At 38.9% G+C, this 27,784-nt stretch overlaps 1 protein-coding gene across 9 annotated transcripts in view; it reads right to left on the bottom strand.

The window, feature by feature from the left end:
• atp2b4.S (ATPase, Ca++ transporting, plasma membrane 4 S homeolog) overlaps nucleotides 1-27,784 on the bottom strand; it is a 199,373-nt gene that overhangs the window by 80,266 nt on the left and 91,323 nt on the right. For all 9 annotated transcript variants that reach the window (XM_041561674.1, XM_041561673.1, XM_041561675.1 and 6 more), the window contains exon 2: nucleotides 26,005-26,510. In XM_041561674.1, coding sequence (XP_041417608.1) covers nucleotides 26,005-26,203 — 199 coding nt within the window. In that variant the 5' untranslated portion in view covers nucleotides 26,204-26,510. The remainder of the gene's footprint in view (nucleotides 1-26,004; nucleotides 26,511-27,784) is intronic.

The raw sequence follows: 27,784 nt of genomic DNA, 5'->3' as shown, positions 1-27,784 counted from the left end.
GGTACCCTTGACATTACTGGATTCAATAAAAATATAAAGGTGCAGTATAAAACAGAATCAAATGGATAAGTTTATTTTTGGGGGGAAAAAGTGCTACTGACATGACATGCTCCTATGAATTATTTATCACTAATAAAGGGATTTTTTTTTTAAATAAATACTTCCCTTCCCTACTCAAACCCAAGACACACTGAAATGAAATGCCATGAGTGCTGTATCTGTCGAGTACTCGTGTCTGGGGTTGGCATGGCCCTCCTATACACTTGGGTACATTTGCATTATAGGAAAAGTCATGCCACTCTCTAGCAGAACAGATTCTCCTGGAACTACATAGTTATTGTGTGGCTGAGGTTTAGGTGACACCAGGCAAACAGCAGGGATAGTTGGTGAGCAGGATATTTTTATAAATACTGCTATGGTTCCCATGCCTGTATCACATTCTTTGTTTTCAATTACTATTTAGATTCTTACTGCAGCCATTTCGGCTGAAGTATCTATTATTTACAGGTATATAATGAAGCGACGCCAGGAATCCCCTAGAGAAATTTATTGCAAACACCGCAAGACTTCACCTTAGAAAGTGAAGGCGGTAGAGTAAGGACTGGTTTGAAGAAATGATTGTGTATCTCTAGACTACTGGAATGTCAATCTGCTCTGTCAATGTTCTGTTTCTCTAGAAGAAATGAGCTTCAGCCACTAGGACAGTGATTGTTTGACATCTTTGATCCAAGACCATGAATTAAGGTCCAACATTTGGTCAAGCCCCTTTTATCTCATTACAATATTAAATATCTAGAAAACCCTTATTTTCAATTCCGCATTTTAGTCAAAATTCAACAATACCCAGGACCACAAATAAAGTTTAAACTTTGGGGCCAATCCCTTGCCATGGAACCACTCCACTAGGAGCATATATAACAAGGTTTAGTCTTATGTTCAGTCTTTCTTAAGGTGGCCATGCACTATAAGATCCACTTGTTTGGTGAGATCACCAAACAAGCAAATCTTTTTCCCAATATGTCCACCAAAGGGGTGATATGTTTGTCCCTATGGTCAAATGATCAGATTACAGTGACGGGAATACCAGCATACGAGACAAAGACCGCATCAACTAGACGACTCGGTCGTGAAAATCAAACCTGCCTGATCGAGAGCTGCCCAGATTTTTCCCAGATATTAGTTGGAGAAGCCCATCAGAAGTCCCCATACACTGGCAGCTGACAATGGGTCTAAAGTGCCCGAATCGGCATCTTTAATCTGCCCATGTATGGCCATCTTTAATCTTTTTCTTTTGGAATCCATATTAATTTTGGGCCTGACAACCCGCAACCTGGCTTACTTATTTTAAGTACTAATGTCTGCCATATAGATAGCTCTTTTACTGTATTTAAAGAGATCAAGGACACCCACCCTAAGCTGCAAGTCCTATGTTGGGGCTGTACACTAGGGTTAAGAATCCCTGTGCTAGTTAATTTATTGTCCAGTTGACAACTGTCAAACCAGCCTCTTAGTGACTAATAAAGAATGGCAATTCAGCATAACGGTTACAACATATAATTGTATGCACTATGGCTTCAACGTACAGTATGTAGAGAGGGAAAAAGCACTACCTGCCAGCTACACAAAAACTAGAATAAATCTGCAAAAAAAAACCCACATCCAACTGAAAACGTGAGTCAGAATAAAAAATGCCTTAACTATGCGGCAGCTATAAAAAGTGTGTAATTGTGAGGCAGTGAAGTGCTTTGCCTCTACCTGGAACATTCCAGGCCCTGAGAGAAGCAAAATAGAGGTTGTGAGAAGCAAGCTATTCATGAGTCTGAACGGGCACCGCGTGTGATGATAACTGCCTGTTTTGAACATAACTTTTTGTGCTGGAACATGAAATGGGAGACACAGCAGGAGATTTCGCAGACTCACTGAAACTAAATAGAAACTCGGAAAATGTGAATTAACAAGCTCATACTGAACAACAAAGTGGAGTATCTCACTTTTTCTAAACTTCTCTGTGTTTGTGAAGATTCTCATTCATCCAGGTCATGGTACATTATATCTGTAGGAATAAGTCAAATCAACTGGACTTGCTGTGTTTTTTCCTTGAAGACGTTTGACCAGTCACCCAACTGGCTTTCTCAATTCAGACTAACTTGTAAATAGGATCTTTCTTCGGCAATATATCCTCCTTTTTTGGACTGTTTGGTACAAATCAGAGAGGTCGGAAGGCTTGAAATAGAGGTTTACAGGAAACCTACCCACACAGACCAGTACCTGCTGTTTGACTCCCACCATCCACTAGATCACAAACTAGGGGTCATGAAAACATCAGACAGGATCCCCACTAGCACAGAGGCTAAATTGAACATCTGAGGAGCCCTGAAGACATGTAGGTATCCAGATTAGGCCTTTGTGAAAACCGGTAGAAAGAAATGCAATAACACCAAGACTACTGGTGAAGGTGGAAAACAGGACAGGAGAAAGAAATTGGTCCTCCCATATATAGCTGGGGTGTCGGAAGGATTTTTAATAAACACCACAAGCCTATATGCTTTAAACCCAGCAACACACTGAGGCAGCAACTAGTTCACCCAAAAGACCCAACCCCAAAGCACAAGAAGAGTAACATTGTGTATGCAGTGCAGTGAGGAGTGCTCTGATTTGTATGTGGGAGAAACCAAACAACAGTTACACCAGCGTATGGCGCAATACAGAAGAGCCAGTTCCTCTGGTCAGAACTCAGCCGTGTACCTACATCTTAAAGAAAAAGGACACACGTTTGAATACTGCCAAGTCCCAATTATAGAATGGGAGAGTGACTAGTCCAAAGAAGTGTTAAAGAAGCCATATTTGTAAAAAAATGAAAAAAACATCTATTGTCTGCCACATACAATGCTGTTTTGGCACCTCTCTCGGGAAGGATTAATAACACCTCAAAGATCCAATCTTGCTTATACAATCAACCCCTAACGTCATTATGATTATGCTGACCAGAGCAACATTCCAGAGGATATATTGCCGAAAAAAGATCCTATTTACAAGTTATTCTGAACTGAGAAAGCCAGTTGGATGACTGGTGAAACATCTTCAAGGAAAAAACACAGCACGTCCAGTTGATTTGACTTATTTCTACAGATAAACTTCTCTGTGTTACATAGGCAAGATACAGTATGTCTTGCCCATGTGCCAGGATGATTCCTCTGTGCTGGAATAATCCATAATTGGCTGGAGTGATTGCCATTGGCTGTGGCACGAATAGAGTCAAACAAAGAACTTGTGCCTGAAATACTTGTGGTTCCTGTGGGATCAAACTGCTTATGAAGCTTGCTCCATAAGAAAACTCTTGCTCACTTTTCGACAATGTCTAAACTTCTTGTATTCTTTGTCTTATGTAATTCAGAATTACATAAATATTAAGGACTTTAATGAATGCAGCACAGCTGCTATATTGTGCACATTCCTAAACAGCATAAAAAATGTCAATGGCTTTATTAGAGATTAGTGAGGGAAATGTGAAGTGATGGCAGCCAACAATCACTCTGTGCTTCTTTGAAGGGGGACTGGGATTGGGGTTTATGAGGGCCATATGTGTAGGGCATTTTTTGTGGTTTTCTTGTATTTTACAGGAGAATAAAATGTATAATCACTGTAGGAATGTAAAATGTTAGGCAACCCCCTGCCATCACAATCGCTTACCTGAGATCCCGGGCTAGTGCTTGTGCTCACTGAAAAATGCATGGGCCAAGGTACTTCTACAAGAGCATCATGTCATAATCTACTTATGTTCTTTCCATCCTTGGCCAATGTGTACGTGTAGCAGAGTGAAAAGCTGGTTTTATGCTTCTAAGTTAAACTTTCACTGCACCTCTGCACCTGGACCAGGTGAAGAGAAGGAACTGAAGAGGATGGTCACAAATAAGCTCAAAAGTACCCAGGGCTGGTGTCTTTTTTAGCAAACAGGAGTGTCGACCTGAGGTCTGAGGCAAAGTGATTATAATCACTGGGTGAGTGTCTAGCATTTTGGCACTCCCCAGTGAGTAAACCTTTCCCTCTCCTTTAATGATTAAAAGAGTGTTAGAGCTCAGTGTTACCACCAAGCTCTGACACCCCACAGAACAGAATGGTGTCAACTACTCACATTCTGGTCATGTGCATCAACTTGAACAATAACTGTCTCATATTGAATGAGTGTAGGTACATTTCTGTATCTTTCTTTTGCATAATAGGGAAAGCTTTTAGTGAGGAAAAAGTCAAGACTGTACCATCAAACAGAGAGAAGTGCTGAGTCCAGGACTGGCTGTGCCTACAGTTGAAGCATGGGAATTACTGATAGCCCAATCCCCAGGTGAATCGGATTCATTTAGCCCCTTAGGGAAGAGCTGTCAGCCTGAGCGTGGGCAACCTGCTTACTTAGCAGAATCTAATAAAGAAAGAGAGAGAACATACTTTCTAGCTGCTTCTGCACCTGTTCAGTGAAAGTATTTGCTCCTCACCTCCAGCTCGCTCATATTTCACTAACAAGGAAGAGCAGAAGGAAAGGCACAAGACCTTTAAGTAAAAGGCACTGAAGAAAAACAAAATAAGCCTGCTGATTCAATGTCGCCCCTGCCATACTCAGGTTCTGACTGCCCTCAGCACTAACCGAACTTGGAAATCAATATTTCAGCTCCAGTGTCATTCTGTGTCCTTTGGAGGAGAAAAGCCATTACACAAACATGATATGCAGTGCTTGTCTGTGTGAGGAATTGTTGCTAGGGGAAAGAAAGTGATAATTAAAATGTGTGCTATTATGGTAGCCAGGAATTCTACCTGATCCAGGTAATTAGATCTCACCGGCCTGAGCTAGGAATGCTGATGGAAAATATATATATCAGCAGCGTCAGGGGAGTTTCCTATGCTTGTCCTTTTATAATGGATATTTTGATGTGCAGATAGCTTGGAAGGGCAGCTCCTTGTGCATTTAATAGATGCTCTCCCGAGCAATGTGTTAGTTCTGTTAGAGTATTTGCTGCATTACAGTTCTATATATTGATTAGCTTTACCATTTCACTCTCATTATGATGTTGTTTACAACAGAACTCTTGCACTTCTGCAATAAAAAAAACAATACATTTTGCAACCAGCCCTACTGCTGCAGTGACTTCCTATGGATGAAGGGTAGCTGCAGGTCTACAGTAGTTGGGTGGTTGAGTTAGAAGGCTTTAGCTAACTCCATATCACCAGTCAGATTAGTGACTTGTACCCCTTAATATCAAAGCACCTTGGTAAACCCAAGATTAGATCAGTACGTCACCTTCAAGCTTGAGTTAAACCAACCCTACGCTAAAGTTAAACTGCCTAGCAATGATTTAATTTAACCCAGTGTTTTGCTTCTGTAAGGGTGTTAACTAGATGGACCCAAGTTTTTAGTTATGATATCAATTGCAAATAGCAAATTAATTTTGTCTACCACTCGCAATTGCACCATAAACTATTGTTAATATACTGAAAATCATCTACCAAAACTTCCAGTTTGAAAAACTGCTGTGATTTCAATGAGAAATCTATTAATTTTTTAAAGTAGAAATATTTGATGTAATGCAGAGGGTTGCTAGCTTTCAATTAGACTCTGGGTCAACCACCAGACCAAATCTCTGCAAACAGAACCTGTACTAATCCCTAGCACCATCCATGGGTCTTCTTGTACACTTGCTTGCAGGTAAGATCAGGTCATCTAAAATCACCACAATCAAATAAACTTGTGCAGTCACAACAATTGGTGCACCCAGCAAAGGTAAAAAAATAAATCTGAATTAAAAATTGCTTTGCAGAGCCCCAAAACTCAATGGTACTGTAAAGTTGCACACTGTGTTAGCCCCATATGGCTAAGTAGACCTATTCTTCTCAAACAAGCTCAGCTGCAAACATTTAGCAGCCAGGAAAACCTTGTGGGTTGTAGAAACTTAAATAATTACCAGTAAGCCCTTAAATGATCCCATTATGTCAGCTGGGATAGTCTACTGTCTTAGACAATTAAAGATTGTAATACTGATGGGCCTTGCTTGTAGGAAGGATCAGGGGTGTAACTATAGAGGAAGCAGACCCTATGGTTGCAGGGGGCCCATGAGATATAGGGCCCCCCTGAGGACATAATTCATATGCAATTTCAATAAATATTGTTAAAACAGATCAACCTCTAGACATTTTGAGGCCTGAAAAATAATTTGCTGTCAGGCCTAGTAATGATCTAGTTATGCCACTGGGAAGGATCAAACCATTTAGTTGTCAAAGAGCTTCCAGCTGGAGGATCATACTTGAATAACTGAAACCCCTATACAAATAAATGGTACATTTCAGTAGTTCTACATGCCCAACTAATAGACCCAGAATAATGTTATTGGTTGTAGTAAAGGATGACACTAAAATCTTGCCATTTGTGGGTCACTGGAGCCAATCTGGCTATGATTATTTGAGCTGGGATGTTTAGCCCTTCCAACCTAGACAGTGTCTTCTGATTGAACATGCCACATGTGCTGCAACACTGTTTATGATGAAATATGCTCCCCTAGATGTGTGCTGGCTCACAGGGGAATTTAAAGACTATTGACTCTTGGAATTATTAGTTCTTTTTATTAGAATGTTCACTAAAGGCCAAGGCCAGGACTGTAGATCACATGTCCTTTGAGGCAGTTAAGCATCTCTTATTGATGGTGTGCTCTGTTAGGCTAGATGAAGTTTTCCACTGCCACCTCCAGACACAATAGTGCTGTTATTAAAAGAATACTGTTCTTGAGCATCCCCTTTCATGGCCCAGCAAATGCACATACCTGTTAGCAGCCCTCTCTGCTCTACCGGGCTTGGCCATCCATAATTCATCCATCAGAATGAGTAATGAGGAACCTTTAATTGACAAAACTAACCATAGCTCTGTGAAATGCAAAACAAACTTTAATCATGCGGCAAAATGAAACAAACACTGAAATAATATTGATTAGTGAAAAAATCTATTCACCACTGGAAGAAGTGATCAAATAAAAAAAAAATACATTATGAAGCACACCCCAAAAAAGTCCTGCTTAGCAAATTGTTATTCTACACTATAAATGATGGTTACTGTAAAAGGCCTCACCTTTTCTCACATTGTTCAATTTCTCATGGCAAGTAGATTTTGGTAAGTGGATATGGGAAAGGCACCCCCTTACATGGAGTTATCTAACGTTAGCTTCTGCCTATTCATGCACTTACGTATCAGATATATCTTATTAAAAGTCCAGATTTCATCTGTTCATAACCCATAAATATTGCCATTTTGCTTGTCGAATTATTCTACTTTTGCTTATTCTAATTATTTGACCACTACGGTGCTGCTGTTTTTCAATCAATAGGATCCCTTTTCCAGGCAAGTGGCATGGAAGTTTCCCATGTACTGTATTAATGGCACATTGTAGGGAAGGCATGGTCTATACACATAACAAACTATGCCTTCAAAGTGTACTGTCTTTACTTTATGTGATGTTATACAGTATGTGATTGAAAGCAAAGCACATGCTTTGCTGCTCACCTCTTGGTTTATTTCTCCTATACATCACTATAGTTTAGGAAATAACCCTATAAAGTAATGGAAGAAGCAACACTAACCAGTAACTGGAAACTCAATACTGTTTAAAGAGCAATGTGTCATTTTGAACAATCCACAGTTTGACTTGCTCAGTGCATCTTAATGGCCATTTAAGGGGATGATTTGTATCATGATTTGTACAGGAGTGGCACTATTTCGATTGCCTTTGGAGAGTGAAATGAATTCTTACTGTGGCCATTTATAAGTATTAAATGCCCCATGTCAAAGTGAGTTAAAATCAGGGAATGGTGAACTAAAGTGAAACAGCAAATTCTTGGACCTCAACACTATTATGCTTTTGCCTCCTCACCCAATGCATGCCACGGGAAGCAAAATAAATTCTCAGACCCTTTTAATGTGTATTACCATAAGTGACATACCGGTTGCCATACAGCCATATTCTACAAATCTAATAAGATCATATTTTTCCTGGTTTGGCACAGGGGTGAAAAGTCGCATCCTTAAGTCAAAGGCAAAGTTTTAATACAATTAAAATTGTAATAAATAGAAACAGATTGGTTGGGGTCAGAACAACAGTAATACAAGTGCCAGGTGACAACATTATCCTGGAAATCAAGCAGCCGAAGGAAAGGGATGGTGGGATATGACATTTGAGATCCTGAGCATCCCGACAAAAGCAGGTGTATGTTGGAGAGTGCTTCATGTTGCAAAACAACAGTTACAGGGTTACTGGTTGGGTATTCCATAATTTACAGGATGTATTCTCCAGGTTAAATTCGCCAACCTACTTGCAATGCCTTGGGTTAAACCTAAGCCAAGAACACAGCTCTTTGCAGAGGACTATCTGATAAAGGTTTCCACCAAAACTATGGGTCCAAACTATGAACAATGAAGATGTTTATTTTTAAATAGCTACTAATGGTGTGTAAGAGTCTGCTCAAAATATGAAAAACAATTGAAGGTTCCAAAAAAATCTGAAAAGTGTCAATAACATGTGGTCTCAATACATAGACCCCAGTCTTTGGGTACCAATAATGATCAAAAAGCAATAAGTTGTGAGGACCATCTCAAGTGAGAACAGTAGCATTAGTAGGGGTTTTGAGAATAGTGTGACCTGTTCTGATTGGCCACTACAGCAATAAAAAGTCTATACAGGGGTGTCCATTCGCCTATGAGTAAGTGCCCCCCCTAATAAATACTTTTTAATTATCTAACTGCTATTACTACTGTCCTCATTTTTGATGGTCCTCACAACTTATTTGCTTATTGTTTATTTTCAAATGGCTAATGTTGGAATTCCTTCCTATTATATAGTAGAGTTTACCCACGAGATGTACTGTATCTGTGCCAAAAGTCTCCAATATAACCTATTTTATTGGCAGACGCTAATAGGCAGCGATAGCTAGCCTGAATCCCTCTAATTTAACCAAGTTAAATTTTTAAAGGAATTGTTCAGTATAAAAATAAAAACTGGGTAGATAGGTTGTGCAAAATAAAACATGTTTTCAATATAGTTAGTTGGCCAAAAATGTAATGTATAAAGGCTGGAGTGACTGGATGTCTAACATAATAACCAGAACACTACTTCCTGCTTTTCAGCTCTTTTGGTTTCCACTGACTGGTAACCAATCAGTGACTTGAGGGGGGGGGGGGCACATGGGTCATAACTGTTGCTTTTGAATCTGAGCTGAATGCTAGTGATCAATTACAGACTCACTGAACAGTTTTGTCCTATGTGGCCCCCCTTCAAGTCGCTGACTAACTCAGAGTTTGAGAGCTGAAAAGCAAGAAGTAGTGGTTTGGCTGTTATGTTAGCAAGTAATCTTCCTTTTTCCCCCAGCCTCTCCAGAAATGGAATGCCCAGTGCTGGTTGGAGGGGTTGGCACCTCTCCCAAAATACTGCAACAAGAAATTTACCAAACACTGAAGGCAGGTGTAGCGGGGGAGATCCCCTGCACGTTTATTAAGTCACTAGATGTAACATTTCGTGGGGTGTACCTCTTCATCAGACATGTCTAACGAAGGGGTACCCCCCTGAAACGTTACATCGAGTGACTTAAACGTGCAGGGGATCTCCCCCGCTACACCTGCCTTCAGTGTTTGGTAAATTTTTTGTTGGCTATTATGTTAGACATCCAGTCAACCCAGTCTTTACACATTACATTTCTGGCTAACCAACTATATTAGAAACATTTTTTATTTTGCACAGCCTATCTATCTACCCTAGTTTTTATTTTTATACTGAACTGTTCCTTCTGTAAACTACAGGATTAAACCTAGAAGCAATGAGCAAAATGAGGTTAGATATAAAGACCTGGATGATAATCTCTAGCTGACAGAGCTAGTTTGGCAGTCCAACCTGTAAAATGTCATCACTTCAAGTGAAGCCAAAACAATTTCCGTTTTTGTTTTTTTTTTTTAACTGCAACTTCCCAACTGGAAGAGAGGATATGAACCATGGTGTTACCTGCCAGCTTGGACTCTTGGCAAGAACCCACAAAAGGTGCTCATTACAGAAAAGCAATCTTGGCACTCATAAACCAGTAAACAATAATTACGTTACGCATTGAATGAAAAAGCAGCACCAACTTGATCTCACTTTGTTGGACTCAATTCATGCTATCTGGGAAGAATGAGAATTGGATTCTAGCTCTCTTGTAATCAGTGAATTATAAAAGGCAACAAAGTCCATTGAACTCTTCAATTGCTAATGGTCCTAAATATATTACATATAGAAAGAGCTGCACACATAAGACTTGCATTAGCATTCAACAACAATAATAATAGTTGTAAAAATATATTTTTCCTCTGCTTGGATTAATGGCCATAGACACCATAAAAATGTAAAGCACCATTTTTACAAGCACAGTTTGCTCACACTGAAATATTGTGTATAATCATTTTGGGAAGCACAATGACCTCTCCAAACTAGCCTTTTTATTTAGTGACTTAAGCTAGCCATATTCTATAAGATCCGCTCATTTGGTGAGGTCGCCAAATGAATGGATTTTTACCAGATATGCCGGTGAGAGATACAGACTAATTGATAGGGCCAAACAACTGGATAACAATAAGGGAAATACAGCCAAGGCCTACATCAATGAGCTCATGCGAAGAGAAAATCTAACCTACCCAATCAACATCCATTTGATTTTCTGACAGATATTGAATTAGGGGTCCTCAGAAGGCCAATAAGCTGTCGACATGGTCATGTATGGCCACCTTTAGTTTTTAGGGACAGGCTTTTCTAAGGCATGTGCTAGATTTGGTACTTCTGCAATCCATGTTTCCATTTTTCATTGTGTTCCCATTGTTAAGAGTATCAGGCTTATGTTGGATCCCTGTCATGACTCAATAAAACATGCAGGAAGCCCTATCATAATAAAGGCATGCATCTCAATATTTGAAAAATATAAAAATATAAAGTGGTACAAAAAGATGTTTTAACCACCCTCATTTTATGGTCACACCCCCTGATTACCAATTTACCATGTCCATTTTACAAAATTTGGGAGGTTATGAAAGTTTAAACAAATTTCTGGGAGTTTTATGGCAATGTTTTTTGTTATAACAGTTTAGTTAATAAAGGTGAATTGCACTTTAAAGGGGACCCGTCACCCAAAAAAATGATTCAAAATCCTATTTTATCACATTAGTCAAGCAAAATGAAATTTAATTACACTATATAAATTATTTGAATCTTGTTTCCTTCAGTCTGGGAATTCATAATTATAACAAGCAGGCAGCAGCCATTTTGTGGACACTGTTATTAAGACAAGCCTTGTATCATCTCCGAATCTTGTTTGTGCACCAGAATGGGGGACCCAATGTCCATTTCTATGCCCTGGTTACACAATTAAACGGTAAAGAGAACGGGGGAATCTGTGGAGAGCAGTGACATCCAGGAAGTGCTGAATGGAAAGTGAAAGTGATTGTCTGCCCCACCTCCATGCCACTGGCATAGAGGAGTGGCAGACAATATTTGATTGACAGCTGAGATTTTTAAATGCGCTTACAACAGCTATGCATGCTTTAATAAAAAATAGAAATTGGATTTCATGTTTAATTTGAAAAGGACTTTTATTATACAGATTTTTGTGTCTGGGTGACGGGTCCACTTTAAGCTTTCATTATGTTTCATAAATTTACCGTTTTCTCGCATCAGTGCTGGAGATCAAAGGGAAACTCGGGACATTTTAATAAAAATCTGTTACTGTGGGCTGAGTTGCCAAAATTGAGAATGTTCCACAGAAAACGGGCCAGTTGGGAGGTATGCAAAGGGCTGTGTTGGGCAGAGGGGGTCTCTTTGGTCCCTTCAGTGTTCATAGAAATAAAATCACTGGGGATGACGGGCAGGCTGTTCGGGGGCAGATCCCTGACCCACTGTTTTAATTTTTCACTCTAGAGCCTGTCTTTGGGGGATTTTCCATACAATGCCCACATTAAATTGCAAATGTGTCCCATAATCTCTACAACAGATCATTTCAAAGGCCAGTCTTTTCCATTAATTGGAAGATGCTTATAACAAGCTATAATTAAAAAACAGCCATACTGGACAACTAGACTTCTAGTGCAGGGACCCATAGGGTTAATATGCCCCTGTGGCTTTAATTTCCTACACTTCCTCATTTCCCTAGTTGCTGGGCAGATGCCCATGTAGCTAGATGTGATTTTCATAGTTGTGCTATTGGCCAGGAGGCGCTGTGACCACACCCTGTCACACTTGGTATAGTGAGAGAGAAGGGGTGGATCTAGTACCTCTAGAAGGATAAGTCGGGGAGCAGAGACCCTGTGAATGAGGCTAGAGAGTTGCAGGGATCTATCTGTAATAGACTCTCTAGGAGAGTGAGATAGAGAGTACAGATAGTAAGAGCAGCTTGGCTTCAACTAGGAGGGATAGCAAAGGAGGTAAATCTCCCCTCAGACAAGACTGGCCTGTAGTATAGAGACCTAATAGGGATTAGGTCTAGTGAGTTCCCTGATCCCATGTGTGAGGATCCAGGTGCTGAGATCATGAGGGTGCCTCTATCCAGGAGGATGCTATCGCCTCAGGGAGTTCCACTGTGCTGTCTCTGGAGGATCCCCGGCATCTACCTTGGAAGCTCTGTGTGAGCAGGTGGGCCTGTATAGTCTGTATCTACCTCCGTAGCTCTGTGTGAGCGAGATGTGACTATATACACTGCCAAATGCCTCTGTACTGATGCGGGTAAACCTGTGGATCATTTTCTTCAGACAAATAAAAGTTATTCTGTTATACTGCAAGAACTTCCTGGCGCCCATTATTCTTATTTTTATTGCACAGTAGCCTGTGGTAGTTGCAGTTGCACTACAACACACCGTGAATCTTCCGCTTATCGAAGGCCCTAGCATTGGAGGGTTTGAGTCACATGTAACCCATCCTCTAAGCACTAGCTGGACATTAACTCCTTTTTGTTCTGCTTAGCCAAGTTAGCGTTACATAAGTGAACAAAATGCGCATTATTATAACATTTTTATATTATAACAAGATGTGACTGTTACTACTGTACATTCGCCTGCAGTAACAGAGCGCACAGCCTCAGTGTGTTGAATTGTACATTATTGCTCTGCAGTTTATTAACACTTCAGAAGCGGCAGAGATTTCTCAATTTTGCAGCACAACCTAACACTAAGGCTCCCTAATGTTTGTTATTTTTTAGTAGACTTAAGGTGTGGACATCCAAATTACAGAAAGATCTCTTGCATGGAAAAACCCAGGTCCTGAGCATTTGGATAACAGCTCCCATACCTGTACTTTTCATGGCCGGTCCTTTAGTACAAAAACAGTATTGTTGGAAAACGAACGGATACCTGTATCCAGAGAATGCTGGTGATGTTCCTTAATTTGGCATGCTGACAACACTTTCAATCTACACCCTATTGCAGAGCTGATATTGGGGCTGTGAGGTTCATATTCCATGAAAAGTAATCTGGAGGAGCACTAAGCACCCTTATCAATAGACCCATTGAATCGGGATGCCATTCAGCTCTCTGAAGTACTGGATACACGTGTAAACAAATCCAAACATGTCATCAGTACGGTAAATGCATAGCTTACCTTTATTAAAAGAGAACTAAAGCTCAACTAAAGAAGTAGACTAGAAATATTGTACATTATATATTGGGCTTCTGTACCAGCCCAAGGCAACCACAGCCCTTTAGCAGTAAAGATCTGTGTCTCCAAAGATGCCCCAGTAGCTCCTCATCTTCTTTTCTGCTGATTCACTGCACATGCTCTGTGCTGCTGTCACTTACTGAGCTTAGGGACCCACTCACAATATACAGTACTCATAGAATATAAATGTCACAATATAAGGCTGATTAGTAATTAATATAGATAATTACTACATTTCATTGTTACATGTTAGAATTTGATAACAAAAAGGTTTTGTTTTTAAAGAAATTTTATGTGGATATAATGAGTGTGTATAACTTTAAGGGGCAGATTTATCAAGGGTCGAAGTGAATTCGAGGGAATTTTCGAAGTAAAAAAATTCGAAATTCAAAGTAATTTTTTGGATACTTCGACCATCGAATAGTATACTACAACTTCAATTCGACTTCGATTCAAAGTAAAAATCGTTCGACTATTCGAAGTATTGTCTCTTTAAAAAAACTTCGACTTCAATACTTCGCCAACTTAAACCTGCCGAATTGCTGTTTAGCCTATGGGGGACCTCCTGTGTGTTTTGGTAAGTTTTTTTAAGTCAAAGGATTTTTTGGGAAAATCGTTCGATTCGAAGTAGGATCATACGATCGGAATATGATCAGAATACGATCGTACGATGTATAAAATCCTCCGACTTCGAATGTCGGAGGATTCTATTCGATGGTCGATTTTCAAAAAATGTTTTACTTCGAAATTCGACCCTTGATAAATCTGCCCCTATATGTCTTTAAGATGGTATGCGTTGCTATCTATAAAGTTATGCCTTTTTGTATGACGTAACTATGCTCTGAGGAAGTGAACATTGTGGTCACGAAACGCGTCAGTAGTTTGTAATACAGGTATGGACCTGTTATCCAGAATGCTTGGGACCTGGGGTTTTCCAGATAAGGGATCTTTCCCCAATTTGGATCTTCATACCTTAAGTGCTCTGTGCACCTCTATTTCTCATGTGCATTTCATGTGTCCAGGCTTAAGGACGTGATACCATATTGCACGGAATAGCCACAGAGCACTTCATCCTGGTTATATCTGAATGATTTTAAAGCCTTAAAACGTTTGTAAGTACCCAACTTATAAGCAAGGCATGTGGTGGATGCAAAAAGTAATCTAGCACCTTATAGTGGAATTCTGGGAGAGTGTGGAACTGCAACTACCAAAAACCCACTACACGTAGATTCTCTTTATGCTGCATTCTTTTTTCTCCTATCTTTCAGCTCTGACTCATACAGAGAGTGATATTGTGATTGCCACCCGAGGAGAAACGGGAAAAACTGAGTCACAACCAAAGGGGAATTCCGGGAACTGCAGTTATACTACTTTTTATATAGCTACTAGAAAATCATATAAACATTAAGGGGCCGATTCATCAAGGGTCGAATATCGAGGGTTAATTAACCCTCGATATTCGACTAGGAATTGAAATTCTTCGACTTCGAATATCGAAGTCGAAGGATTTAGCGCAAATTCTGCGATCGTACGATCGAAGGATAATTCCTTCGATCGAACAATTAAATCCTTCAAATCGAACGATTCGAAGGATTTAAATCCAACGATCGAAGGAATATCCTTCGATCAAAAAAACTTAGGAAAGCCTATGGGGACCTTCCCCATAGGCTAACATTGACTTTGGTAGCTTTTAGCTGCCGAACTAGTGGGTCGAATTTTTTTTTAAAGAGACAGTACTTCGACTATCGAATGGTCGAATAGTCGAACGATTTTTACTTTGAATCCTTCGATAGTCGTAGTCGAAGGTCGAAGTAGCCCATTCGATGGTCGAAGTAGCCCAAAAAAACTTCGAAATTCAAAGCTTTTTACCTTCGAATCCTTCATTCGAAGTTAATGAATCGGCCCCTAAATAAACCCAATAGGCTGGTTTTGCTTCCAATGAGGATTAATTATATCTTAGTTGGGATCAAGTACAAGCTACTGTTTTATTATTACAGTGAAAAAGGAAATCATTTTTACAAATTTGTATTATGTGGATAAAATGGAGTCTATGGGAGAAAGCATTTCCGTAATTCGGAGCTTTCTGGATAATGGGTTTCCGGATAAGGGATCCCATACCTATACTATGCACTGTGTTGCTGAGAGCTTTTTTAATGGATGAAATAAAGAAGGAATATTTTATCACGATTTTTGAGAACGTGCGGGTGATCCTGAGCTGTGAGTATTTTCTGTCTCTCACAGACTCCATCTATCCAAATGATCCAGATTTTTAAAAATGATTTCCTTTTTCTCTGTAATAATAAAACAGTAGCTTGTACTTGATCCCAACTAAGATATAATTAATCCTTATTGGAAGCAAAACCAGCCTAGGGTTTATTTAATATATACATGATTTTCTTATAGATTTAAGGTATGGAGAGCATTCTGGATAACAGGTCCCATACCTGTTTAGAGCCGACAGGGCCCTATCAGCAGTATGTCACAGGAAATCTCCCCACTGCTCCTGGGATAGGGGTGGCACATCATTGTAAATATCTAATAACAGTAATATGAGATGGAGTGCACTGGAGAGGTAGAAACTGGAAAGACATCAAGGCTAAGATTGTTAGGCTAATAATATATGTATGAAAGTTTTGCTAGTGAGCAAAATCCCTTTCCTCACTAAAATCACATTGTTATTTTCACATTTACAATGTTGGTAAAATGTCTATTTCTTCCCACCTTTCTTTTCCTTTTTATACAATAAAAACAGGAGCAACATGGCTGTCCCTATTTCACCATGCATGAAAGTCAATGCGAAAAATGCCTTGATATATGTTTCATGCAACAGTACAGTGTAATTTTATTCCAGTAAACGTATTTAAGGGAAAAAATATAAGCACGATAAAATAATTAAAAAATTATACCTACAGTTACCAAGAAACTTGGTATGCACCGAAACCACTATTTTCCCTATTCTTTTTTGTGCAGAACCAGATCGAACCCTAATTTGCATATGCATATGCAAATTAGGTCTGCAAAGGGTCCAAGAGAACTGCGTGCACAGGGTGTGGTTAACACATTTTCTGCTTCCTTGTTTGTTTGTTTTGGAAAAGTATGGACATTCCCACCCAAAAAAGCAATTTGTGAGAATCAGGAGTTGAAGATTTTTATCATCTACCCAAAGTTCCTTAACTGGCAAAATTATTATTTTTGGTTCCAAATTACTTTTGTCTACTATGTCTTGTTATTTATGATGAGATTAGAGTTCTACATTATTCCATAGATGTGGTTATATACAGCACCCGTTTGTCTTCATTGTAAGTTATACATTCTGTATAATAAGTCATTGTTTTAATCTTCTTTTTCTGCATACTATACTGGTTTATTGTGAAAACCAAATAAAATATTTCAAACAGTAGCCATTTGTAAAGATAGAAAGGTAATTTTTATAGTAAATATGAGTTTATGTACCAAAATCTTGTAGAGTCCTGGTATAGAGTGAGCAGAATATTATCTGAAAATTACAGGTTCTGCCATGGGAACAAGGATTGTATCCTGATGTTAATGTATTTCTTGATGCCTAAAAACATTTTTGCTATGACTTCCTGAAAAGTACAGGTTCTACCATGGGAACAAGCTTTAAATCCTAATGTTAATTGATTATTTGATGTCTAGAAATATTATGGATATGGCTTTCTGAAAAGTAGAGGTTCTTTCATTGGTACAAGCTTTAAATCCTGCTGTTAATTTATTTCTTGATGCCTAAAAACATTTTGGGTATGACTTCCTGAAAAGTCCAGGTTCTACCATGAGAACAAGCTTTAAATCCTAATGTTCATTATTTCTTGATGCCTAGAAATATTATGGATACGGCTTTCTGAAAAGTACAGGTTCTTTCACTGGAACAAGCTTTAAATCCTGCTGTTAATTTGTGTCATGATGGTGCCTAGAAACATTATGGCTATGACTGTCTGAAAAGAACAGGTTCTATGATGGTCAAGGTGCAACAAAGTTTGTATTTTGCTGTTAATTTATTTCATTAAGCTTAGAGCCATTATAAACATGGCTGCCTGAAAATTACCATGGGAACAAGATTTGTATCCTGCTGTTTCTTGATGCCTAAAAATATTATAATATTTGGTTATCTGAGAATTACAAGTTATATCATGGGGAAAAGGTTAATACCTGCTGTCATAATGTCTAGAAACATTACGGATAAGACTACCTGAAAAGTACAGGTTCTATCATGGGGACAGGGTTTGTATCCTGCTGTTAAATTATTTCTTGAAGACTAGAAAGGTTATGGGTATGGTTACCTTACAGATTCTGCCATTGGAACAAGGTTTGGATCCCACTGCTAATTTATTTATTTATTTTCTATGCCAAAACGAAACTTATGACTACCTGAAAGTTACAGGTTCTAATATGGGAACAAAACTTTTAACCTACTGTTAATTTATGTATTAAAGTCGAAAAACATTATGGACGTGACAAGTTGAAAATGACAGGTTTTGCTATGGGAACAAGGTTTGTATCATGCTGTTAATTTATTTCCTGATGTCTAGAAATATTATGGATATGGCCATCTTCCAGGAAATGTATGTCAGATATACTGCCAATTTGCTTGTGCTAAAGGGGGTGACGAGAAGTTTTCTTATAAGACACAGGGTTTTCACATATTCATTTATTGATGTGGAACGAGTGTGTCCAAGAATTGCCCTTTAACAGACAGATAACTATACCTAGGTGCGAGCCAGCAGGTATCATCACCCGCAATGGTTCTTATAAAGATACAGAAGAGTCAGCTTATACACATGAAGTTCTGAGAATTTGATGTTTATGGCCATGCTTGTGTTAGTGCCAAAAACTTTATTAAGCTTTTTATTTTGTGTAAGAAGACTAAGTACTCGTACATGCTGTAATATATCAGCTTATAAACATAAACCAGTGTAACATTTTTATATATTTACTGTTGGGTTGTTAAAGGCCACTGATGATGCATGTAAACTTTAAAACAATGTATGCAAAATAAAAAAAAATTGTAAACATAACCATAAGAAGGATACCAACAGTGTTAGTAGTAACTGTTGTTAAAAAACAACTGAAAAAAAATCAAGAACAGCTATAATATATATAGATCTCAGGCCACACACCAAGGTCATATTCACATGGATATGATACTCATACAGAAGAGGGGGCACAAACTGTCTATTAGACTGTGCTTCATACTGGGTTATATGTAGAGGTATGGGATCTGTTATCCGGATACCCGTTATCCAGAATCTTCCGAATTATGGCAAGGCCCTCTCCCATAGACTCCATTTCAATCAAATAATTACAATTTTGAAAAATGGCACAATTTCCTTTTTGTCTGAAAAAAAACAGTAGCTTATACTTGATCACAAATAATAATATACCCTTGTAGGCACTGATCCCCAAACATGTTGATCACCAACCCCTTGGATGTTGCTCCCATTTGAATTTCTGGCTTGGAGGCAATTTTGGTTGAATAAAAAGCCAGGTGTACAACCAAACAGAACCTCCTGTAAATTTCCAGTCCACATTGAGGCCACACAATAGCCAATCACAACCCTTATTAGGCACCCCCAGGAACTTTTTTTTATGCTTGTGTTGCTCCCCAGTTCTTTTTACAATTGAATGTGGCTCATGGGTAAAAAAAAGGTTGTGGACCTGTTAAGTTTAGTTGATTTAACGTATGGTGAGCCAAATTACGTCATGACCCCTTACGTCAAGACCCCTATCCAGAAAGCCCCAGGTCTCCAGCATTCTGGGTGCAGTAACTGCATCTTACTTGCAGGTTATTTACTGTAAGTTTTTCTGCACAACAAAAGATAATAAGCAGAGCAATCCCTGAGTCCAAAGGCAAATATGTCCTCCCACGAATAGCTCTGAATAGGACTTTTTATTTGTACTTGCGTGTAAGAATATTCTGCTGCACATTTTGATTAATTGTCCTTTTCTTTGGACTGCTGCCTTAGAAAGCTTCCATGATTTTTCTTTTTGTTTTGCTTTATAAGTTACTCACCACTCATTTTATACAGAAATATTCCATTGAAATAACAGTCATTTTCTCTAACTTAAAAAAATTTCCCCTGGTAACAGTAAGCTGTTAGCTTGCATTATTTAAACATGGTATTCTATTTGATTGCGTCAAACTCATGGATAATAAAATGGTATATATAGTATATATTTTATCACCATTGCAATTCCAGAAATCCCCTATTATACAGTGCATTGCATTTTGTGCATGCAAGGACATTTCAAGGATAGATATATTTAAAGCACCATACTTTAGCAGAAAAAGCTATAATAATGTCATAATATCCTCATTCCTATGCCTAAGTATTTTGATGCATCAATAAGAATAATGATTTAGGTGCACATTGCCCTGATTAAAAATTATTCATTCTAAAATTAATAATAAGATTCTCATACATTTTGTCCTTAAGCCCCCTTTTCTGGTCCATCATTTTGTTGGATGAAACCGTTTCAGAAGAAATTGAACAGGCACTACAAAAATCCCAACATTCAGGCCATATACAGTAAAAGTAAAAAGTACATCTCTTTAAAAAAAATAGGACTTGTAAACTTAATAAGAAATATACCGTACATTGTTTTCTACTTTATTTGACCAGTTTGGCCTGTTTGCTTCAGAAACATCACTATTGTTTATATTAGGGATGCACCGAATCCACTATTTTGGAAGAGGGTGAACCCCTGAATCATTCAAGAAAGATTCGGCCGAATGCCAAACCAAATCCTAATTTGCATATGTAAATTAGGGATGGAAAACATTTTTTACTTCCTTGTTGTGTGACAAAAAGTCACGGTATTTCGCTCCCGCCCGTAATTTGCATATGCAAATTCGGATTCGATTCGGTTTGGCTGGGCAGAAAGATTCACCCGAATCTGAATCCTGCTGAAAAAGACAGAATCCTGGATTCGGTGCATCCTTTGTTTATATAAAAAGGCTGCTGTGTAGCAATAGGGACAGTCATTCAAAGGAGAAAAGGATTAAGTAACACAGCAGAAAGCAGATAAGCTCTGAAGAACAGAATAATGTTATCTGTTATCCACTATTTAACCTGTGCCATATCGCCTTTTTTCAATTTCCACCATTGCTACACAGCAGCTTGTTTATATGAACTATAGCAGTGTTTCTGAAGCAAACACATCAGTTTTACCAGTACAAGCCAACAATACATTATATTTTCATTACTTTAAACACTTTCATTTTTTGGTGTTACTGTTCCTTTAAAATCCACCATGGAACAAGGTGAGGAAAGGGTTGCATTACACTGTTAGCCTAAGGGAGTAGGGAACTGGCCCCCCGGTGAGCAGAGATAGACAATTATATTTTCATTGTAACTACGGAATCAGGTATGTCTGTGTTAAAACAATACATTTATATTTATATCTGGAAGTTCATATAGTGTTTATGTACCTTTTTTACATAAGTCCAACTGAATGAGCTCATGTCAAAAAGAGGGGGGAATAAGCTTCTAAGCTGTACTTATGGTGAACATAACAAGTACGTTTATGAACAAGACGCAGAAGACTTTAATGAGTGCTCAGTGTGCTAGAGCTTTCAGTAAGGTGTGGGGGAGGCAATAAAAGCTCAGACAGCATGGTTCAGCTCTACTGTTTAGTGAAGAGGTAGTGGGAGGCCTAAATCAAAGGAACACTGAAACACTGTACAAAAGGCCCACTAGTAACTTTCAGAATAATGTACAAAGGTTTTCTGAAGGAAATGTATCTGAGATATGGCTTTAATCTTAGGTGAAGTGCTCAAGACAAAATATATATCTCACATATGGCTTTGATCATGGCAAAGAGAAACTTTCACATCAGACTTCCAACCCCTCAACCTACTGAAGGACAACAGGTAACAGTGAAGCAAATAAGGTCAAAAAGTGCATCTGTGACTGTTACACAATACAGTTCATTCCGTCAGTTAGTAACTACAGGTATGGGCCTGTAATGCAGAATGCTTGGGACCTGGGGTCTTCCAGATAAGGAATCGTTCCGCTATTTAGATCTCCATACTTTATATCTACTAAAGTATCACTTAAACCTTAAATAAACCCAATAGGTTGATTTTGTTCCAATAAGGATTCATTATATCTTAATTGGGATGAAGTACAAGCTACTGTTTTATTATTAAAAAGAGATAAAAGGAAATAATTTCTAAAACACTCTCTGCTCTTGGAAAGGATGGTTATCCTTGTAACGTTATATCATTATTCTTATAATAGTGTTATCGAGATTGTAACTTAAATACGGTGCTTGAGCAAGATCAAATAACCTGACCAAGGCTCAAAGAGTGGACACAAACTGTATCAGCAGGAATGAAGCCAAAGTCCAGTGATTTATCCACTTGTCAATGTAGACAGATTGTGATGCATTAGTATATTTTGAGATACAGGTGAGGTAAGTGCAATTTTATACACCATTTGAAAAGAACAGAGCTGCATTCATGAGCAACAGCAGCAAGGAGAAAAATATATACCTATATATATATATATAACTTTATCTTGTATCCTGGGAAAAAAATAATACACGGGGGCAAATTCACTAAAGGGCGAAGTGACTACGGTTAGCGAAAATTCGCCAGCGTGACGTCATTTCGTTACTACACCGATTTACTAACGGCACAAGCGTAACTTTGAAAGACTCTAGCGCTACTTTGCGCTCTTACGCCAGGCGAAGTTTCGCTCTGGCGAAAGAGCGTTACTTCGCAAATTCACTAACATGCGCATTTTACTGAACGTTACCTGTTAAGCCAGACTTGCCTTCACCACCTCAGACCAGGCGAAGTGCAATGGAATGTATAGGGCTTCTTCAATTTTAGTTGAAAAATTCCCAAAAACGCTGACGTCTCTTGTTTTTTTCAGGGTGATAGGCTGCAAAAGTCCATAAATTTTTTTTTTGGGTACCCGGGTTCCCCCACACATTTCCTACAATATGGCACCTAAACTATACACTGGGCACATGTGTAGGACATTATAACAACTCTATTTCATTTTATCAATGTTCCCTGGGCTTGTGTAGTGTAATGTATTTCCTGCAACAAAAATCTGCAGAGTGCAGTGTTAGGAGTCCTGTCCTTTTCATCTGCCCTAGGACAGGGTTCTGTTGTGAGCTGCACCTACAGCCACTCCCTAACTCATACCTCCCAACATTTTGGAAATAGAAAGAGGGCCGCAGAGAAATTTTTACCATTCATTTTACAAAAGTTGGCAGGGTATGAAAGTTTAAACACATTTCTGTGGTTTTTATGTGTTATTACAGTTTTGCTAATGAAGGTGAATTGCCCTTTAAGCTGCAAGTCACCGTTTCCCCAAGAGACCTGTTTATTTTAAATTGCTACAATTGTTTCTTTGCTTATCTTAAATGGTTACAAAAGTATCTAAGGGCACCTGCCACTTATTCTGGGCTCTCTGCCAAAAGGCAATTATGTTTTAGAAACGTTGTATCTTTTTCTGTTCAGTGCAGGAGATCAAAGAGAAAGTCATTTCAGTAACAATCTAACTGCGGGTTGAGCTGTCAAAATTGGGACTGCCCCGCTAAAACAGGACAGTTGGGAGGTATGCCCTAACTTGTATGAATGATGTGCATGTTAGGGGGCCGGAGAGGGATGCCTACAATACTCCATTCTGGTTTGCATATTCCTGCGGCCATTCTGCACAGGCACAACTCAGCTTGCAAACTGAAAAAAATGGCAGACTATGGCCTTTTTTCCACTTTGCTTTCTTTTTGCTTTCTTGAAAAGAGAAAAGAAAATCCAATCACCCCCAGCGATTGTAATTACTCACCTGATACCCGGAGTATTTAGCAGAGGTTAAAAATGTTACGCCACTGGTCAAGATACATAACCCACTATGTATTTATGTCAATTGAATTTGTGTTCTTGAATAAGGTCATTTTCAAATAAAACGAGTAGGTGTTTCACAGGGTCACTGGGTTCATAGAACAGCCACCAAGAAAAAAAAGAAAAAATAGGCCCAAGCTCCCATGTCTGTTTACTAAGCATTTAGAGGAAAGCATTGCCTTTTATCACTCCATTCTGAAATTTAACGTATTTCCTGATTGATTTACAGAGGCACAAAATCAATATTTCTGTCTGATCTAAAACAGAAGCTAAATTGCAAGGCCTCTGCAATAACCGTCTTCTGTGTATCTTTAGCTAAATGAAATAAATTAGCCAGCTGCACACCAACACACAGATTCAACCCACAGGCTCCTGGAGTGCCAGCCTCATTCCCAAGCTGGTTAGGTGGCCCGTGGAGCAAAACTGATTTTCCTAAATTTTTACCAGGATCCTTTATATATGATAGAATGGAGAATATGCAAGGAATAATCTTTTAGCTATTCTGGAAATACAAATTCTGGCCCCCTGGATAGCCTTGAACAAAAATGAAAGGATCACAGGTCCAATACCAGCAATAATGATAGTGTGTCCAACTATATTTAATTTGTCCTCTATTCTTTGGGGCACCCTGGAAACTTGCCTCTTTTTGGTCATCTTAATAATTACTATGTTGACTTCCCATCAATGACAGGACTATCATTTCTTAACATTTACACAACAGCATAATGGTAGGCAGAGTTCTACCTATTGAGTACGGGAGAAGGTTGGAATGATTATATGCAAGAAAAATTATACATCAGTTATACAATATTTTGGGAAATACTTAAGAAATGTATCTTCGTGAACTCAACTAAAAACTTGCTTGAAGATGTGGTGTGTGGGGTTCAGTATCTTCCATATAATTCACAAAACTTTCAATAAAACCCTCTCTGCCCTTGTAGGTCCACACTGGCCCCATGTACTCAATCATCAGGCAAATTTGAGGCATCTCTCGGCAGGAGGGGAGTGCACATCAGGAGACTTTTACCTACAGCCTAAGCTCCTCTATGTGCTTTTAGTAAAAGTGAGAATTAACCTAAAAACCCTGTGGCGGGTCCATCCCAAACTCTACACTATAGGTTGAACAGAGGGTTGTAACTTTAGAAGTCTAATAAGAGAACTCCAAGACACATAAGACTGTAAAACAAGTCCGTATGCAGTCAACCTTTTAGCTGCTCTTCAAGAGAACTATAATGGGGGTTCACTGCAAAATGTGTCACCTTCCTGAAAATCTTTATGACTCTTGTCATGACTAAAGTTCCCATGGAGGCTCAGTATCTGAGCACTAAAAGACTGTATGGTAAAAATTGCATCAGGAGATGGGGCACTATGTTATGACAGGCATTGAGCCACGTCATGATTGTGTTGTATTCTGACCAATATGATTAGCCAAGTTATTTGATAAACAAGTGCCAGGCCAATCAGAATACTTTCCAAGTTTTCAGTGTTGAGCTTACAGTCAAACAGCATTTAGCTCACAATCATGACTATTACAATGGCCAGAGGGGAAATTTCAAGCGTTAACTAATACAGCTCCTTGTACAGCACCCAAGGGGACAATGCTAATCAAGACACTGAGTACAACTGCCATCCCATCCCACAAATACATTGTGTCTCAGTCAGTCAATACTGTTAACCTGCACCCCCACTGGGCTCGAAGCTTTGTAGAACATTCTGTTTTTTATACAGTTATCATTGCTCTTCAGCATTTGTGGAACTACAATGTCCAACATTCCAGCAACAGATATTGGCAGCAGTAGATTTACAACAGCAGGAATGCCAAGAATAAAAACCATCCCTTAACCCATGTTGGACTAACAAATAGCACCCTGCTGTGGTTCCTTGGGGTTCTCCGCCTGCTAATCAGTATCTGTTGGGTGTTATCATGGTCATTTTTGAGTTATACAGATACGAAAACTTCAATACAGGGGAAGCTTAAACTTCAGTAGAAACAATATGAGGCATGTCTGGTTTGTAACTCACATGTTGTTTACTTTTATGCAATTTCCATCATCCTACCAGCAGCCAATTACTGACGTAAATGAAAAATTATGAATACATTAATTCATACAATATATGGCTTGAATAACAATGTCCCGCCTTCTGGAAGTGAAGAACAACTATCTTGTTTCTGTCCTTCAAAATAAATTAACGTGGAGTCATTTGACCCAAGTGTGGAAATAAACCCAGGATATTTAACTCATTAAGCTCAATACTATTTCCTTCCAAATTTTTTTGATTGCTGCGTAATGGTGTTTCATTGATCATTGTAATCAGACCGTGGTTAAGCCCTATACAATATTTGGAACAGTAACATAATTTATCTCTGACAAAAGACAAGGACACAATTGATTTTCGTTGACTTATTCCTAATAGTGATGCTTAAATATGCGCAATGGCTCTTACCTTCTGTAGGAGATGTCTGTAATCGCCTGCACAAGCCATCAGTGTCCCCATAGCATTCATTAATTTTAACCACTGCCTCACTCCCCCGCATCTCCATGAGGGAGCGCAGCTCCATAAGGGTACAGCTGAAATCAGCTGCATGGTTGGTTTCGTTTCTTTGGTTCTTAGAATAGAAATCACTATTACTCATGTCACCCATTTCCACGTGCGTTTGTTCTTAAGGGCTGGAATTCCGGGGGAACAATATTTTAAAAATATATATATATATATGAGAAGAAAATGAGAAAAATTGTGGATAGATTTCCTGTAATGCAGCAATCCAGTGAGCTTCCGATGGAACGAACTAGGGAAAAAAAAGATCCTTGAAAGTGTTGGTCCCAAGCCAGTCAACAGTCCAAATGGATTTTAAATCTTTCAAGGGTGCAAAATAGATTCTTTCCATTCACCGCTTCCCATCATGCTGAAGTCTGGCGCAAGCAAGTGCATGTTCATTCCCTCTGCAGCACCTTCATGGACAGGAGAAGAAAAAGAGAGAAAGTTCATGAGATAAACAAAATACTGTACTTTAAAAACCCATTGTCCTCTGAGGGCTTCCTAAAAAAAAATTACATTTTAAAATTTGCTTTTGTTGTGCCTCCAAAACACAAGGCAGCTCAGAATGGGAGAATTTCAGCTGCAGCTAGTCACCATACAGACCTCAGCACTGGTCAGGTCCCAAGAGCTAAGCGAAATGAGATGGCTCATGTATATTGATAAGGAAGACATCCTCCGACAGCTTAGATGCTCCTGAATTACGTGGGCAGGTTTACACTGCCCATCAATCTTTTATTGGCTCAAGAGAACAGAGTGGAGGTTGAAAATAAAGTAAAGGCTTAAATACATACATTTTACAGAAATGTTATTTAAAAAAAAAAACCCAACACATGCATGGCCTAACTGCAAATACTTTACTTTCCGTGGATTCTATTTTCAGCAGGAATGAATTATGCAAGCAACAGAGCTTTCCTTTCAAATAAATATTTATCACTCCTAATTTGGAGGAAACCAAGATACTAAAATTTCCTAAATGTAAAACGTTAAGCAGCCCCACCTTTTACACAATGTGAATAGAATTTCTGCAAAAGATATATAAAAGACAGGGACTGGCTCTTTGCACCAGGAAGAATATCTAGCTGCAAAACATGGAGTTGGTTAATATTTTAGTAGGTTCTCGCATCTCGAAGCAATTGTCCTAACTATGTCACCAGAATGATGCCCTGCAAAGACCTCCCACTTAAATGAGAGGATTTAACCTCCCTAAAAAAATAGGCAAGTTAAATCTTGAGTTGTTTTCCTACGTCTGCCAACGTGTAGTTTATCAGTAGTCAATGGATCTCTCTCAATGTAAAAAAAACTTGATCCTTTCTTTGGCACATTCTGTTCTTATAACTCAAGCAGCCGTACTTCAGGCCTGAATAACCATACATTATCTTTATTTTGCCCAACCAAAACAACTACCATATAAACCTTGTAGAGTAAAGGTCCAAGTCTAATATGGTTGCTGATGGATTTTGCTTGCTACGGGGAATATTTATGCCACATTCTTTTGTAGCAAGTTAGCTACTTAGGAGGCTGTTTTTATAAATGCTTTGCCCAGTGTATTCCACAAGTGCAACTCACTAGTAACGAAACTATGATCGCTGGGAACCTGGTGCAGGCAGAGCAGCTGGCCTCTCCCCCCTCCAGATGCAGTTTGCAGTGTGCCTTAGGTGTGCGCATTGGGAGGGCCCCAAGTAGCAAA

Source organism: Xenopus laevis, chromosome 4S, assembly GCF_017654675.1.
Source record: "Xenopus laevis strain J_2021 chromosome 4S, Xenopus_laevis_v10.1, whole genome shotgun sequence".
Classification (NCBI taxonomy): Eukaryota; Metazoa; Chordata; class Amphibia; order Anura; family Pipidae; genus Xenopus; species Xenopus laevis.
This window is presented reverse-complemented; position numbering and strand designations above follow the sequence as displayed.